Source organism: Peromyscus californicus, unplaced genomic scaffold, assembly GCF_007827085.1.
Source record: "Peromyscus californicus insignis strain IS unplaced genomic scaffold, ASM782708v3 Scaffold_12__1_contigs__length_115047231, whole genome shotgun sequence".
NCBI lineage: Eukaryota > Metazoa > Chordata > Mammalia > Rodentia > Cricetidae > Peromyscus > Peromyscus californicus.
In genome coordinates, this window is record NW_026294413.1 from 67,243,171 (window position 1) to 67,260,649 (window position 17,479).

The following is a 17,479-nucleotide window of genomic DNA, read 5'->3' on the forward strand; positions in this document are numbered from 1 at the left end:
CCATCAACCTCTGGCCTCTACATGCACACGTACACAGTTACACTCACATCTGCACAAACACACACACAAACTTGGTACACACACACAACACACACAAAGAAAAAAAGTCAAAGGAAATGAGAAAGGGCTAGGGTTATAGCCCTGAGCCAGAATGCTTGCCTGCATGTGCAATGCCTCATATCAGTGCTGTAAAACAAAAACTACATCAAGCATGGCGGCTTATATTCGGAACCCAGCACTTGGGACCCTGAAGCAAGTGGACTGCTGCAAGCCTGACTGAGCCCAGCCCGGGCTACAGAGGGGTTCTAGACCAACCTGGGCTACATGATAAGATCCTATTTTAAAAAATACAAAAAAAAACCAGACAAACAAAAAGATGCATGCCAATAATCCCCGGTACTTGTCAGGCAGAGGTAGGTGGGTCTTAACTTCTAGCCAAACTGGACCACACAGAATGTTCCAACTTACCCTTGGCTATATTGCAATATTCTGCTTCAAAAAAAAAAAAATTAAAACTGGACCTAGCGAGATGGTTCAGTGGTTAGAGCATTTAATGTTCTTGCAGGGGACCTAGGTATAGTTAGTTCCCAGTACTCACATCAGGCAGTTCACAACCACCTGTAAATACAGTTTCAGGGATCCCATGCCTTTTGTCCTCTGCAGACATCTGCACGGACACGGTACACATAAACACATGCAGGCAAAACATGTATACATAGAAAACCCACCTTTATGTGGGTTCCAGAGATCAAACTCAGGCCATCAGGCTTGTGTGGCGAGCACTTTCACCACTGGGCCAGCTTGCCAGCTCTCCACTACACTTTTTTTTTTTTTATTATTTTTTATTAAGGTTTTTTTTTTTTTTTTTTTTTTTCCCCCGAGACAGGGTTTCTCTGTGTTTTGGTGCCTGTCCTGGAACTCACTCTGTAGACCAGGCTGGCCTTGAACTCACAGAGACCCATCTGCCTCTGCCTCCCGAGTGCTGGGGTTAAAGGTGTGCGCCACCACCGCCGGGCAAGATTTTATTTTATAAATACAAATAAATGCCTTTTAAAAACCCCCACTGTATGTGGTAATTATCATTATCACCCCTGTTACGCTGTTGAGACAACCGAAGGAATATCTGCCTCGCCCACAAACACAAAGTGGTAAAGCCAGGTCACTCTACACCAAATGAAGCCCTCTTTGCTTTACTAAGTGATTTCCCACTGAAGCCATTACATACGCGAGACTGGGTCTCAGAGCCAGTGCTAGACTTACAGGATGCTGACTGGCTTACGGGATGGAGTGCTGTTCCCCCCCCCCCCCCCCCCCCCCCCCCACTGCTACACACGAACTACTATCCATAGCTCCAAGACCCTACAGGAAAAGATTTAGAATACTCACCGCACCTATGTTTACTAGGCCATAGGAAATTTCCATCAACTTCAATTCCTGGTAGTAGAGCTTAAGAAGCAAGTCCACATGACCCCTTAGGGATGCTAATCTTCAACTGACAAATATTAACAGTCGCTAACAATGAATGATGAACAGCATCCACCACCATGCCCAGAGAGTTTTGTTCAGCTGACTATTCACTGAGAGACACATTCTTCCACGCTGACGCACACCCTGAGCCACTACGGACTGGCAATACACTGTTCTGTGATCAACTGCTTTGAGAGGCACTGTTGTAAACTGTGCAGCTAACTGACCACAGACTTGAGGAGAGATAGGACATATACCTCGGTTTGTAGAGCAAAGAGTGAAGTCCACGGTGCAGGACAGCTTTCTTCACCGACTACCCATTCCTCATCTTCCTCTGGGGAGGTGTCCCTTGTCACAGAAGATTTCTCAATCCTTCCTAAAATCTTTCTGTGGCATGGTCTATACCCTCTTGCTTCACCCATTTCAGCTTTGAAAGAACTTCCACCGGATGAGACAGGCAAACCCTCTTCTAGAATGGCATCTGGCGATGCAGCGCTGGTATAATCAGCTGATGGGTGAACTGATTCCAGTGAATCCATTCTGGTATCTGCAATTCTGTAATTAGAGCTCCGAGGGACTGAGAAACTTTGAAGATGAAGTGAACAGGGACTTAGCTCAGAGCTGGGAACACTGGTGGGAAGAGGATGGGCAGAAAGAGCCTTAGGAGGACTGCAAAGAGGCGACCTGAAGGAGGTGAGAAAACGTGACCCATGATGGGAATCCGACTCTGGGGCTTTGAGAGGGGATTGGGAAACTTTCCCTAGATCAAAATCCTTTGAACTAGAGTCACTATGTGAGAAAGTAGTGACCCCGCCAAAGCCTGCGAAGAGCTGCCCCGGAGAAGACCCTGAGGCCTGGAAGATGCTGGTACCTCCGACAGGCTTAAGGCTTTGGCTGAACTTAGGTGAGCAAAATATAGGTGGGATAAATTCTCTGGGGGGAGGAGGAAGATGGCTGCCGAAAAGGAGAGGGGGAGGGGGAGGGAGAGGGATGCCACCAGAGAGAGGGGGGAGCGGGAGGAAGATGGGGGCCACCAGAGAGAGGGGGAGGGGGAGGGATGCCACCAAAGAGAGGGGGAGGGGGAGGGAGAGGGATGCCACCATAGAGAGGGGGAGGAGGAAGGGGACGGGGAGGAAGATGGGGGCCACCAGCGAGAGGGGGACGTCCAGCCACGAGCACAGGAGCAGAAAAGCCCACAGAAGCAGGCACCGTTCTTCGTGGCTGAGCTGCCATCAGTCTCTTAAATCCCTGTCTTTTCATTGACTCCATGCGATTCCCATCCAAAGGCTGCTCCGCGTCTTCCCATTGCGAGTGGACCCTGGGAGACCTTGCTGTTGCATGCGACTGTGGCTCTGGGGTCAAGTCTTCAGGATAGTCATTAAGTGCTACATGACATATTTTTAGCTTTTTTTTAGATTTTTTAGCTAAATGTAGCAGTGGCTGTTTCTCATTCTCTTCAGAATGTAGCTGTGGCTGTTGCTCATTCTCTTCAGAGGAGACCGGGAAGGGCTGCCCAGGTGGCAAAGTTGCACGTGTGAAGAGAAAACAGAACAAAATAAATTAGCAAACATTCTTCCAAGTAGCTGGATGGCACCCAAACGTCTGGTGCCTACATCCACATAAGACCCGAAAAAGCTAAAAGAGGTTCTAAACACACAATATTGGAGTCAAACGCGGCTTGCTAGTCCTGTGTCTCTCGTGACAGCCCTGATACAGAGACGCATCTCCCAGTCACTGCCTATGGGCTTGAGCAGTCAATGTAGCGTCCCAGAGTGAGCCCGCCAGCACACCATGAACTAAGCCGTATGGTGGGTTTAAGTTTTGCTCATGCAGACAGAAAAGAATAGAGATATGCAGTAAAGACAGATCCAGATGGAAAAAAACCTCTAAACAGGTTAAAATGTGTTTAAAAGTGTACATAGGATTGGGACAGAAAAGAGAAATGGTATAGACAGTCAAAGAAAATAGTAGCTCAAAAATAATAGTCTTTAAAGAAAGAATAAAGTAATATAAAGGGAAAAAGCCACACAAATATGGGAAATACGTGAGGAGTCTGGATCCTGCATGTTATTGGGTCGTGAGGAGTCTGGATCCTGCATGTTATTGGGTTGTCTTTAAATTTTCTGATTACTGATGAAGGAATAACAGCTGCTAAGACACATTGGATTATGAAAATTGCTGGATTAAACCAAACTATATATTTAAAAAATATTTTGACTTCAAAATGGAAGTCAAAAGGTGTGTTGCTTTTGGGGAGAGGTTATGCTTTTATTTCCACAGAAAACAAAAGGCTGTGGATTCATTCAAGGTTAAAGATGATCAGGTTTGATTGAGGAGGACCCCCTGAAAATTCTGACTACAGACATAAAGAAATAAACCTAGAACTATAAGACATGTGATGTTTATTTTACATGTTCAAACATAAAAATCATCTTCAGCGAACTTGTGTACAACACACAGTCTATACTTGTATTAATACAGACATGTATGTTACCTTTAAAAGTTTATGTATTTTCAGAAAAAGGGGACCAGACACCAATGAAAATGGATTGACCATGTGGTCCAGCATCTCAAAATGCCTCTGTTACAGTCTCCTCAGATTTCTGCATCCAAAACAGCTTCAAGGCTGCTGGCTGAGATGATCCAGCCTCACAGAATACTCCAGTCAAGACTTAACAATTATTCTGATTTTCTTAAGGTTCCCCCAAGGATACCAGCACCCACAAACAACAGGAAGTAGTCTAGAACACGATGTCCACATTTCTAGGAGATGGGGTATGTGTGGGTTTTAGTTATTCAAGTGATAATGAATGTTTATCATTTAAGGGCGGGTTGGTTACAAGTTGTTATTGGTATTGGTCAGGAAAAATGATGAACAAAGGAGATTAGATTCAGCATTCTTGTTCTGAAAAGAAAAAGGGGAGGGGGTATAGAAATGATAGGATAAAAGGGTAGATTATTGGATCTACTTTTAAACCAAAAAAAAAACTACTAGTCTTAAATATTTTACATTGGTATGGATTTTGTTTCTTGATACAAATTTAATGTTATTTTTGTTATACTATATGTATGTTTTTACTCTTGTTTGGGGGTATTGTGCTTATATAGCTCATTTAAAAATATAATGTATAATTAAAAAAATACAGGTTAGTAGTCATCTATAATAAATTTACATAGATAGTCTTCAAATGCTTCAAAGATCTACAGAATATGGCATTTAATATGCTTAATACTGAAGCCTTTTAATGACAGTGAGACACATCTGCTCCTGACAACACCAATTTACTTCAGAGGATGATGGGCATAGAAGAAACTCCATATGGAGTTTGTTTTCTTTATGGCAAAAGCTAGCCATTTGGGCAAGGAAACTGCCCTTGCTTCAATTGCTGACAGTTACTGTCCAAATTGGACCAGCAGGATACAAAAAAAGTGACTGCCAAGCTTTGCCAAGACAAGGTAGGACAGTCCTTCAAAATTCTCTGCTTCTCAGAAATGTCTGTCAGATATACTAGACCTGTAGGCCAAAGTTGGATGCCCCAATGTTTTGGAAGAACTTTGAGTAGCTATCCAGGCAGTCAGATGTCCCTACTGTTAGGTAACATTTCACCCTTCTGAGGTGTTTGATAGACTTGAAGACTAAATAATTCCCACCTGCATTGGCCTATACACACACCTCTTTCTGGATAATATAACTAACAACAATCAAACTTAGACATTTTCTGTTCAAAATATCCCTAATGTATTTGGATAAGAGACCAGAAAGGCTAATCTGGTCTGATCTGGTTTTAGGTAAATGGGCAGTAAGGCAAACAGTGTTCTCAAAGTGAACTTGTAGAGAGAACCCTCTATTTACTATCTTATGCCTATGCATAACTGGATATGTTTATGATTAAAATCAGAAGGGATATGTGCAGTAGGAATATGATTAGATGACCTAATCTATCAATTAAAATAGACAACCACCTAAACTATGCCCCTTAGATACAAAACTCCTTTTTCTCTGGAAGGATGCCCCAGATAATAATTGGGGCCTTGAGCGTCTTTGCTTATGTGGCCTGCTATTCCCTCAAAGTGTATTCTCATATATTCTATAGCTCTGCCTGTTGGTCTTATTTATTATTATTATTATTATTATTATTATTATTATTATTGTTATTATTATTTTGAGATAGGATTTCACCCTGTAGCCCTGACCAGCCTGGAATTTGTTACATAGACCAGGCTGGCCTCAAACTCACAGAGATTTGCCTGTCTCTGCCTCCTGAGTACTGGGATTAAAGGCACACTTCACTATGCCTGACCCTATTGCTTTGCTTTAAACAAGTTATCTTGAAGCTGCCCTTCCAGAGAGCCCAGCACCTACCTTGGCTGAGTAAAAACTGTCTGATGTAACTCCAGCTGCAGGGTATTCCATGATTATTTCAGGCACCTGCATGCAAATGCACAAAAACATACATAATTAAAACTAAAAGAACACATAAATAACATTATCTTACATATGTTGCACATCTACATAAGTCCTTATTGTCAACTCTTAAACCCAGAAACACCTTACTTAGACCCAGACCTCTGGTAACAGGCTTATAATACCAGCATTTGGGAGGCTGAGGCAGGGGGATCTTGAGTTTGAGGCCAGCCTGGGCTATGTAGGGATTTCTTGTCAGCCTGGATTACAGTGAGACTCTGTCTCAAAGAACAACAACAAAGAGAAAGAGAAAAGGGAGGCGGGGAATTGTTTCTCATATTTTATTTAGGGCGCTAGGAATAGAACCCAGGACTTCTCACAGGGAAGCCTGCTGCCGGTGAACTACAACCTTAGGCCCTCTTTGTTTGAGAAAAGGCCTTTGAAATTTTGTTTCATTTGTTATCGTGTGTGTGTGTGTGTGTGTGTGTGTGTGTGTGTGTGTGTGTGCGCGTGGCACGCGCACACGTGCACATATGAGTGCCATAGTGCATGTGTGGAAGCCAGAGGACATTTGGGAGTTGGTGATCCCTTTCTACTGTGAGTGGCAAAGATCACATCCAGGCGGCCCGGCTTACAAGGCAAGCACTTTCACCTGTTCAGCCATCTTGCTGGCCCATGAGACCTTGTCTCACTTTGTAACCTAGGCTGACATAAAGCTGGAGAGGTAGGCCAGGCTGGTCTGGGATTTGCTATGATCTTCCTGCCTTAGTCTCCTGAGTTAGGATTATAGGCATGGGCCTTCATCCCTAGTGCTATGGTTTAAACGGGAAATGCCTCCCGTAGAACCATGAGTTTGAACTCCTTTGGTCCCCAGCTGTGGCACTGCTGGGAAGATCATGGGACTTGATGAAGTGGAGCCTTGATGAAGGTGATATGTCACTAGAGGTGGGCCTTGAGGTTTTACAGAATGTCTCATTCTTTTTCAGCTTCCAGACTGCTAATGTAATCTGTTAGGCTATCCTCATGCCCCATGCCTTTCCTATCGAAATGGATGGTGTGTCCTCTGGAGCTGTGAACCAAAATAAATACCCTCTCCCTTAAGCTGTGTTTGTCAAGGTATTTTATTACAACTGAATGAGACAGGGTCTCACTGTGGAGCTCAGGATGGCCTGGAACTCACTATGAGGCCACGTAGACCCCAAACTCATCACAATCTGCCTGTTTCTGCCTCCCAAGTGTTCCTAAGATTAAAGGCATTGTACCACTATGTATGGCTTTTATTTATTTATTTATTTTTTAGTTTTAATTTTGAAACAGTTTCAGTAAGTTGCCCAGGCTGGCCTTGAACTTGCTCTACAGCCTAGGCTGGCCACAGACTTGCTGTGATACTCTTGCCCTGGCCTCTTGTAGCAGGGATTATATGCCTGGGCCATCATGCCTGCTGAGAAACTGGAGTATTAAGAAAGATGAGTAACAACGAACTAGACCTCTCATATATTAAAGCCTTTGGTAACATTATAATAATTAGAATGGTATTGCAGAGTAGATAGTACAGTCATAGCTATTAAGGCGCAGGACCTTGTCAAGAATGCAAGTGGCATTTTGAGTCAAGTGCTGGGGGGATTAGGTGACTCTTTGGAAGAATAAGGTTGGCTTTACCCTTTTATCTTATAGCAGGATAAATTTCAGTGAGATGGAAATTTAAATGTAAACATAGGGGCTGGAGAGATGATGGCTCAGAGGTTAAGAGCACTGGCTGCTCCTTCAGAGGTCCTGAGTTCAAGCACCAGCAACCACATGATGGATCACAACCATCTGCAATGAGATCTGGTGCCCTCTTCTGTCGTGAAGATGTACATGCAGGCAGAACACTGCATACATAATAAATAAATAAATCTTAAAAAAATGTAAACATAGAACTAATGGGGTAAGGGAGGAAGCTCCGTGGCTAAGGGCCAGCCAAGCATGCAAGCCCAGGCTTCTCTCTTTAACACAGCAAAACCAAAATAAAACAGAATTCCTAAAAGAAATGAAGGGGGAAAATTGAAAGTATAACCTATGAATAGGAAAGGTATTTCTAGGCACATCAAAGCAAAACAACCTAAAGAAAAGCAAGAAACTGAGAGGGAGAGTTGGGGTGGATATGATCAAGATTCATTGTATAAACATATGAAACTGTTAAAGAACAAACAGAAGGAACCTAAAACACACACAAAGAAAGAAATTAAAAGAATTTTTAAATGTGACTGAGAGGCTGGAGAGATGGCTGTGAAATTGTTTGTTTTTCTTTCAGAGGACCCAAGTTCAGTTCCCAGCACCCATAGTCACCTGTAATTCCAGCTCCAGGGAATCCAAAACCCTCTTCTGGCCTCCATAGGTACCTATACACTTGAGTGCATGCACACACATGTGTACACACACACACACACACACACACAAGCATATGCACAGAAATAAAAATAAAATAAGTCTGTAATAAAAGTGTAATAGGTACCAGCTGCTTGGAAGGTTGAGACCCAAGTATCACAAACAAAAAACTCTACATGACCAAATGATAATAAATAAAATTACAAAACAAGGGGCTGCCAGTGGCCTATGCCAGCATCCTCATATTCAGGGGCTCAGGCTGGAGGATCAGGAGTTTGAGGGCTACCTAGTGAAACTCTGGCTTCAAAAAATATAAAATGGGGGGTGAGAGGGAAGCAGTGAGATGGGTTAGTGGGTAGAGGCACTCACTGATAAACCTGTCAACCTGACTTCAATCCCTGGGATCCATGTGGTGGCAAGAGAGATCTGACTCCCCCAAGTTGTTCTCTGACCTCCACACGCAGGCCCCGGCACATGCACAGGAGTACATGTACACACACACACTGTAGGCAGAGTTTTCCTGTCCTGACAGCCTGTTCCCAAATAACTGGAAGCTGTTTCCCAAATAACTGACTCAGAGACTTAATATAAATTATAAATGCTCGGCTGATAGCTCAGGCTTGTTACTAACTAGCTCTTACATTTAAATTAACCCATTTTTCTTACCTATGCTTTGCCATATGGCTCATGGCTTGTGTTGGTTTTAAATAATGATAAGCAGTTCTGTCACCATGCGAGGAAAGGTCATGAGCCATGACAAAACCCAGTATCAGAGCTTTCTTAGGAGGAGGGGGTAGACAGAAGAGAGTAACTAGGCCTGGAAAGAGGCACATGCAGAGAGAGAGAGAGAGAGTGGGGGGGGGGGTGAAGAGCAGAAGAGAAGGGAGGAGTCTGTGACCGGCTTTTTAAGGATTTCCCCGCACATGCGCAGGTGGGCTTATGGAGCTACGCCATGCATGTGCAGATCACGTGATTTGAGCAATCACACAGCACACTGATGACGTAATACACCTTGCTTGGCTATTGAACTGTGCATGTGTGGTCATATAACTGGAGTAGCAGAATCCTAACAGCTTATAACCTCATTTTCTACATGGCCTGCTTCCTCAGCGGCTCACTGGCATCTCTCTCTAACTCCACCCTTCCTCATCCCATCATTCTCAGTTTGGCTTTCCCGCCTAACTTTATCCTGTTCAGCTATTGGCCAGTCAGCTTGTTTATTAAACCAGTCATAGTGACATATTCACACAGTGTACAGAAGGGTTATTCCACAGCAACACACATACAGAGAAATGTTAAATAACTATAAATGGCAACCTGGAAAAACAAATTTTCTTTTTTTCCCTGAAAATTCACCATGCACAGCTCTGTTTATTGGTATACCTGTAACAGTCTGCTGCCACTGATGATTTCATCTTGCATTGGTCCTGAATACTCAATTTCGGCCTATGGTATAAAAGTAAAAGTATGCAAACGAATATGTTTTAACAAAGTAAATATTCTCTAACACCCCCTTTCCCCCACCCCGTGCCACCTAGCTGTCCTCCTGGGAGATGAATGTACTTTTAAGGGGCAGTATAGCCCTTCCTTAGCATATACAAGGTACTGGGTTCAGTCTCCAGCACCACTAAAAAAGGAAATGTATACAATAAATAAAAGCAAAACCAAGAAAATGAGCCAATAAGCAAATATATTCATGCTGCATTTCTCTTTATAGAAATAGTGGAAACCGTAGAAACGGTCCTCACAATGTTCTCCTTGCTTCTCTTGCTCACTCCACCTTAGGGAGTCTTTCCTGTACACAAAGGGTCTCACACCTAATTGCTACACAGATGTAGACACAGTGACCTAAACACATACATGCAAGAAAGCCAAACATTCACACACATAAAAAATGTCTTAAAAAAGTTTAAATGGCCTAGAACTTTCCATGTAGTTAAGGACAACTCTGAACTCTGTGTATACCACATTTAGCTCCTAGACTCTTTATAAACTGTCTTTTAAGAGTATGCTCCTTCTGTGGCCAGGTGTAGTGTCACACACCTTTATCTCAGCCTTTAGGAGGCAGAGGTAGGCCAATTTCTGTGAGTTACAGGACAGTCAGGGTTATGTAGAGAGACCTTGTCTCAAAAAAGAAAAAAGAAAAAAAAAGGAATGTATGCCTTCTATTCATTTACTTCAAACAAAGTTACTCCTTGAATTAACAGTCTGCCTTGCCCTAGCTTCATATGTCTGGTGTTCATTGTGTCTCTTGATTTCATGAAGGCCACGCATTCAGTAACTGCCCTGGACCACTGGGCCTGTGTGAGTTCACTCCAGGATATTCACACAGCCATGAAATTTCTTCTGACATACTTCTCAGAACACATCCCCACCATTAAGCAACGAATGGCTGAATTTGGTGATTGTACTTACCTGTGCCATGACGGCCTCTGGCTGCTTTTCCTGCCAACTCACATATGGCAGAAAGTCTACATCTTCTTTGGCAACAAGTTCCGAAATACTTGGGACATTAGCAAAAGGAATCTCATCACCGTCCTATATAGAATCACAATTGGTTTAAATTTTTTTAAAAAATATAATCAAATTAAATAATTAACACATTCTAAAGCCTTGTGGATGCTGGGTTTAGAATATCTGGGCATTTACTTGGATCATATGTCTCTCAATATGAGGGCCTTTCCATATCAATCAAGAAAATGCTTCATATGCTGTGGAATAATCGTTCTGTACACTGTGAATATGTATTACTCTCATTGGTTAATAAAAAACTGATTGGCCAATAGCAGGGCAAGAAGAGGTTTGGTGAGACAACCTGACACAGAGAGAGTGATGGGAGGAGGGAGGGTGGACTCAGGAGAGTCACAGGAGATACTAGCCAGCCACTGAGAAAGCAGGACATATAGAAAATGAGGTAATAAGCCATGAGCCACATGTCAAAGCATAACTAGAAATGTGGGTTAAGAAGAAAAATGAGATAACAAGTCATGAACCACGTTAATTTAAATGTAAGTGTTAGCTAGTAACAAACCTGAGCTATTGGCCAAGCATTTATAAATAATATTAAGTCTCTGTGTGGTAATTTGGAAGCAGCTGACGGGATGAAGATTGGGAGGTCAGGACAGGAAAACTTGCGACTACACCCATAACATAGGCTTTGCTTAAAGGCCAATCTGAAAAATAAACCTAGAAATTAAAAAAGTAATAAGATTATAGTATGTCTTTTTTTGTGTATGATTGCATATTGGGGATTAACTACAGTATGGTACCACATCCCAGCCCCAAACTACTATAGATGGTTGTGTTTATTTTTGGTTTTGTTTTTGGCTTTTCAAGGCAGGGTTCTCTGTGTAGCCCTGGCTGTCCTGGAACTCACTCTATAGACCAGGCTGACCTCCAACTCAGAGATCAACCTGCCTCTGCCTCCCAAGTGCTAGGATTAAAGGCAGTTGTCTGGCTTCTATAGATGTCTTAAAATATACATATAACTAGTTAATAATCAAAATATTAAAAATACTAACACATATGTGCTGGTTAGTTTTTTTGTCCATCTGACACAAGGTAGAGTCATGTTGGAAGAAGGGCCCTCAACTGAGAAAATACCTCCATCAGACTGGTTTGTAGGCAACCCTGTGGGACATTTTCTTGATTGACGATTGATTTGGAAGGCCCCAGCTAGCTATGGGTGGTGCATCCCTGTCAGTTGGTCCTGAGCAAGCCAGCAGAAGCCAGTAAGCAGCCTTCCTCCATGGCCTCTGCTTCAGTTCTTGCTTCCAGGTTCCTGCCTTGATTTCCCTCATTGAGAGACTATGACCTTTAGGATGAAATAAACCCTTTCCTCCCCAAATTGCTTTGGGTCGATATGTTTTATCACAGCAATAGATACCTAACCAGAACAACATGCAATTCATTTAGAGAAATTAGGGCAAGTGCTGGCATGAACATCCTCCTACAAAGGAGGTCCTGGCTCCTGCCTCTGGCCTCTCTCCACTTTGCCCTTCATAGCTCCGAGTGGCCACTGTCATTACTGATCAGAGCAAGAGTGACCTTCCAGGTTTTGTTCTTTTCTTAATATACAGCTGCCCTGTGTAGTCTTGGACGGCCTAGAGCTCACAATGTTGATCAGGCTGCCCTCAAACAGAGGTAATCCTGTTTCTGCCTCAGCAATGCTAGGATTATAGGTCTGTGCCACCACAACTGGATGTTGCTGTTTTTGACACAGAATTTTCATGTGTAGCCTAGGCTGAGCTCGGTTTCCTCCTGCCTCTGCTTCCTAAGTTCTAGAATTATAGGCATGTCTCCACACCCAGAGAAATGCTTACTGTTTTTTACATTTCTTTTTTTTTTTTTTTTTGGTTTTTCGAGACAGGGTTTCTCTGTGTAGCTTTGCGCCTTTCCTGGGACTCACTTGGTAGCCCAGGCTGGCCTCGAACTCACAGAGATCCGCCTGGCTCTGCCTCCCGAGTGCTGGGATTAAAGGCGTGCGCCACCACCGCCCGGCTACATTTCTTTTTATTTATTTACTTTTTATTGTTGTTGTTGCTTTGAGATAGGTTCTCACTATGTAGCCCTGACTGGCCTGGAACTCACAGCAATCCACCTGCCTCTGCCTCTCAGTGCTAGAATTAAACGACTGTACTACAACTTCTGGCAGTAATGATTTTTTTAAAAGTATTTTTAGCTGGATGTGGTGGCATATACCTTTACTCCCAGCACTCAGGAAGCAGAGATAGGTATAAGTGGATCTCTGTGAGTTTTAGGCCAGCCTGGTCTAGTAGTGAGTTCTGGACCAGCCTGGTCTACACAGTAAGACACTATCTTAAAATATATATATATAGCCGGGCGGTAGTGGCGCACGCCTTTAATCCCAGCACTCGGGAGGCAGAGCCAGGCGGATCTCTGTGAGTTCGAGGCCAGCCTGGGCTACCAAGTGAGTTCCAGGAGAGGCACAAAGCTACACAGAGAAACCCTGTCTCGAAAAACCAAAAAAAAAAAAAAAAATATATATATATATATGTATGTATATATATGTATACTTTATGTGTGGGTTCCTACAGAAGCCAGAAGAGGATGTTAGATTTTTTGAAGTTAGTGTTGCTATTGTGAGCCATCTGTGGGTCTGTGTGTGATGGGAACTGGATTTGGGTTCTAGCTGAGCCATATCTCCAGCCCAATAGTGACTCATATCTCCAGCCCAATAGTGACTAAATAAACATTTAAAAGTTTAAAAGTTTAATCTTAAATTAATAATACATACCCTTTTCTCAACTGCCACAAAGCTTGTAAATTGCGTAATCAGAGAATTTTCTTTACTGAGTTCAATAATCAGAGATTTCATGCTTTTTTTCTTCATCTAGGATAGAATGAAACTGTGTTAGTTTGTTTATGTGTACTGAGATTGAAAAGATATAAAATAATCTAAAGTGTTTTTCTGTGACAAATCATTTAATGTATACATTCACTTCCTTTTCTTTCTTCTTTCTTCTTTCTTTAAAAAAAATTTCTTGTTTTGAGACGGCCTTAATATGTACCCCCAGAATTTGCTATGTAGATCAGGCTAGCCTTGAACTCACAGAAATCTACCTGCCCCTACCTCCTGAGTGCTGAGATTAGAAGGTGTGTGCCACCACTCCCAGCTCATCCATTTCTTTTGAGACAGCATCTCATGTATCTTAGGCTGGCCTGGAACTCACCTATGTTGCTACTGATGACTTTGAACTTCTGAACTTTCTGCCTCTACTTCCCAAGTGCTGGGATTATAGGTGTGCACCATCATATTTGATTTATCCAGTGCTGGATACTGAATTCAGAGCCTTGCAAAAGCTAGGTAAGCCCTCTACCAACTGAGTTATATCTCCTGCCTTAAGTAAATAATTTTATCTTTATGTGCATTGGTGTCTTGCCCGCATGTATATCTGTGTGAGGGTGCCAGATCTTGGAGTTACAGACAGTTGTGAGCTGCCATGTGAGTGCTGGAAATTGAATCTGGGTCCTCTGGAAGAGCAACCAGTGTTCTTAACTGCTGAGCCATCTCTCCAGCCCCCTAATTAAATAATTTTATAATTAGTACTTCGAATTAGACACTGAGTCAGGGGTCCTGTCTAAGTATCTTGGGTATGTTTTCAGTGACTTGATATGGCTGGCTTAGCTGAGTCATAGAAGAACATTAGCTACACAGCCCTCTACAGCTTTCAGAGTTCTCTCACATGATGTGAGTCTCCCCAGTCTCTCAAAGCTCCCACTGTGAAGCTGATGAATCATTACTTGTTTAGGATTACTCAAGGCAAAGCTAGTCAGATGCACTCAGAGATAAGTAAGTCAAAGAGAACATAGCGTTAATCCAAGTGGTCACTGAAGGGAGCAGGCAAAAGCACCTTGGCCTAAGTGCTGCCATTTTGATTTCAGACTCCATTTTACCCATAGGGTCAAACAAAGTTCAAGTTCCCAGACCCTAGGAGAGCTGTGAACTTTCCAATAGCCACTAACCTCCTCCTTAAACAATAGAAATGCTCTGCTATGCCCCTTAGTTCCCTAAAACATTATGGCTCTTCTTAACAACAGAAAAAACAAATGAATCTGATTGGTTGGACTGAAAAGCTTGCATTCTGTGTCAGTTGATAATGATGGAACACATAAGGAAAGCCCCTAATCTTTGAATCCTGATTGGTGGAAAAATATAACCGTGATCTGGCAACAGGCATTTGTGGCTTCTTTGTGTCTAAGCTCTGCTTCAACCCCTGCTTGGGGCTGCCAGGAGAAACAAGGCTCCCGAGTCCTTGTCTACAGTCCTGTGATGGTCAGTGGTGCCTACATGGTATGGCATCCTTTTTAGGAATGCCATTGAACACCAATGCTTAAACCTTGTTTAAGAATGCAGCTTGACTGTCACAATAGCTGGCCAAGGGGGCCCCTCTGTCAGGACCCCTCCAGACTATTTCTCATGGGGAGAAAATCACAGAAGTGTCAGAATGCCATTTTCATTAGCTCTGTCATTAGTGAATTCCACAAACCCACTAAGCATCTGCACCCCAGACTGACATTACAGATGCTGATGGCTGCCCTGACGTCACTTTCTTCTTTATTTGGCCACCCCCACTTTGGGTTGATATGAACAAATCAATTTAAGAATGACACAGAACAATGCTTAATGGCTTTCACTGGGAGAACAAACCTCATGTTTGGTTTCATTGTCATGGAGAATACCATCTTCATAATCTCTGATCAGGGCCCGAGCTGCCAGCTTGTGAATCATCTGTGTTTAAGCAGTAAGGGGAGAAAAGGATTAAAATGGCTTTACGTGTGTGTGAGAGAGAGAGATGTGAGTGTGTGTGTGTGTGTGTGTGTGTGTGTGTGTGTGTGTGTGTGTGCGCGCGCCCTCATGTGTGTGGTTCAGACATGCTAGAAAAGTATGTATGGAGGTCAGAGCACAGCCTTCAGGTGTCTGTTCCCCTCTTTTGGCCCTGTTTAAGATTGGGTCTCTGCTGCTGTGGTAGCAAGGCTAGCTGGCCAGCAGGCTTGGAGGGTCTTCCATCTCTGCTGCCTTCTTCCTTCCTCCTTCCAGGACTGTGCTGGGATTGCAGACATGCACACTATTCTGTCTGCCTTTTTCACGTGTGTTCTAGGGGTCCAAACAGAGGTCGTCAGATTTGCACGGCAAATGCTTTTACCCACTGAGCCATGTCCCCAGCTCCCTACCCTACCTAGGCTGGTCGAACATAATGATTCGTCTGCCTCAGCCATTTCTGGGCAGGGATCACAGGCATGAGCCACTGCAGCAAGCTCAAATAGGTTCTCTTCTGCCATGCCAGCAATAACGATCCTAACTGTCGAGCACCCAAGTGAGTTCCAGGACATCCAGGGCTATGTAGAAAGACTCCATCTCAGTCTCACACCCCCACCCCCAACCCCAACAGAACAACAACATGCAGGAAAGAATACCCAAGGGATAGGCAGTATTCTTAGAACAAAAAAAAACAAAAAAAAAAACCGCCGGGGCGGTGGTGGCGCACGCCTTTAATCCCAGCACTTGGGAGGCAGAGCCAGGCAGATCTCTGTGAGTTCGAGGCCAGCCTGGGCTACCAAGTGAGTTCCAGGAAAGGCGCAAAGCTACACAGAGAAACCCTGTCTCGAAAAACCAAAAAAAAAAAAAAAAAAAAAACACCAAAATAACCAACTTATTTATTGTGTTTACTCCCTCCTCCTTTTTTTTTAGTAAATGAGATCATAGGTAGTTTATGGTACACTGTGACATTTACTAGGCTGATGAGATAAAAACCCAGGGCTGATGAAGTAGTTCAATGGGTAAAGGCTCCTGCTGCCAAACCCAAGGACCCGAGTTTAATCTCTGGGACCCACACGGTAGAAAGAGAGAAATGATTCTCACAAGTCCTCTGATGTCCACACGAATGCAGTGGCAGGCAGTGGCACACACACAATAAATAAATGTAACAAAAACATTTTAGGGGCTGGGGATTCAGCTCAGTGGTAGAGCGCTTGCCTAGCAAGCACAAGGCCCTGGGTTCGATCCTCAGCTTCAAAAAAAAAAAAAAAAATTTAAGATAAGAACATAGCTCCACAGGGCTCAACACAGAAGAGAAGGCAGGAAGATTCTAAGAGGCAGCGGTAGTGGAGGGCTGCTGTGAGTCAGCGTTCTATGGCCGTGACAGGGCTGTGGCACACATGAATATGCAGGGGAGCTCTGACTGCACACACAAGACCCGCAAGATCAAGCCAGCCAAAATTCCAGCATGGATGAGGGAGGGCCTCGGGAATGCCCACTCCTGGCTGAGGAGCTATTGGCGACTGACGGCTGCTTCATAAGGAAGAGGATGCTTTCTTCAGGGATGCTGCCCTAGTGGGTTGTTCATGCTCCAGGGGACGGTCCTATACTCATGCACACACGCAGCACTGAGTGGATTCATTGGGTTTAGAGGAGAGCACATGAAGTCGGAAGGGAAAAGTGGTGGTGGGGCCATGGGAAGAGCCGGAGGGAGCGGGGTTGGATTTGACCAAAACACATGTTCATATACGAAATCCTCAAACAGGAAATTAAAAAAATAGATCCAAAAAAAATCACAAGAAGCTGGGCATAACGGTACACATCTGTAATCCCAGCATTTAAAAGGCAGAGGCAGGAGGTCAAGGGCCTTGACTACCTGATGAGGCCAGCTAGTCCTCATGGGAAAGTAGGCTCTGGCTCTCTGCCCGTGCATTATGAGCAAAGTAACTTGTTCGTTGTTA

General features: G+C 43.6%; 1 protein-coding gene across 1 annotated transcript in view; it reads right to left on the minus strand.

Moving 5' to 3' along the window:
- Nucleotides 1–17,479, minus strand: part of Parp4 (poly(ADP-ribose) polymerase family member 4) — a 95,708-nt gene that overhangs the window by 13,268 nt on the left and 64,961 nt on the right. Inside the window, 7 exon segments of the mRNA XM_052733125.1 lie at nucleotides 1,725–2,369; nucleotides 2,371–2,976; nucleotides 5,831–5,896; nucleotides 9,623–9,685; nucleotides 10,655–10,777; nucleotides 13,497–13,592; nucleotides 15,411–15,491. Of these exon segments, the coding sequence (XP_052589085.1) occupies nucleotides 1,725–2,369; nucleotides 2,371–2,976; nucleotides 5,831–5,896; nucleotides 9,623–9,685; nucleotides 10,655–10,777; nucleotides 13,497–13,592; nucleotides 15,411–15,491 (1,680 nt within the window).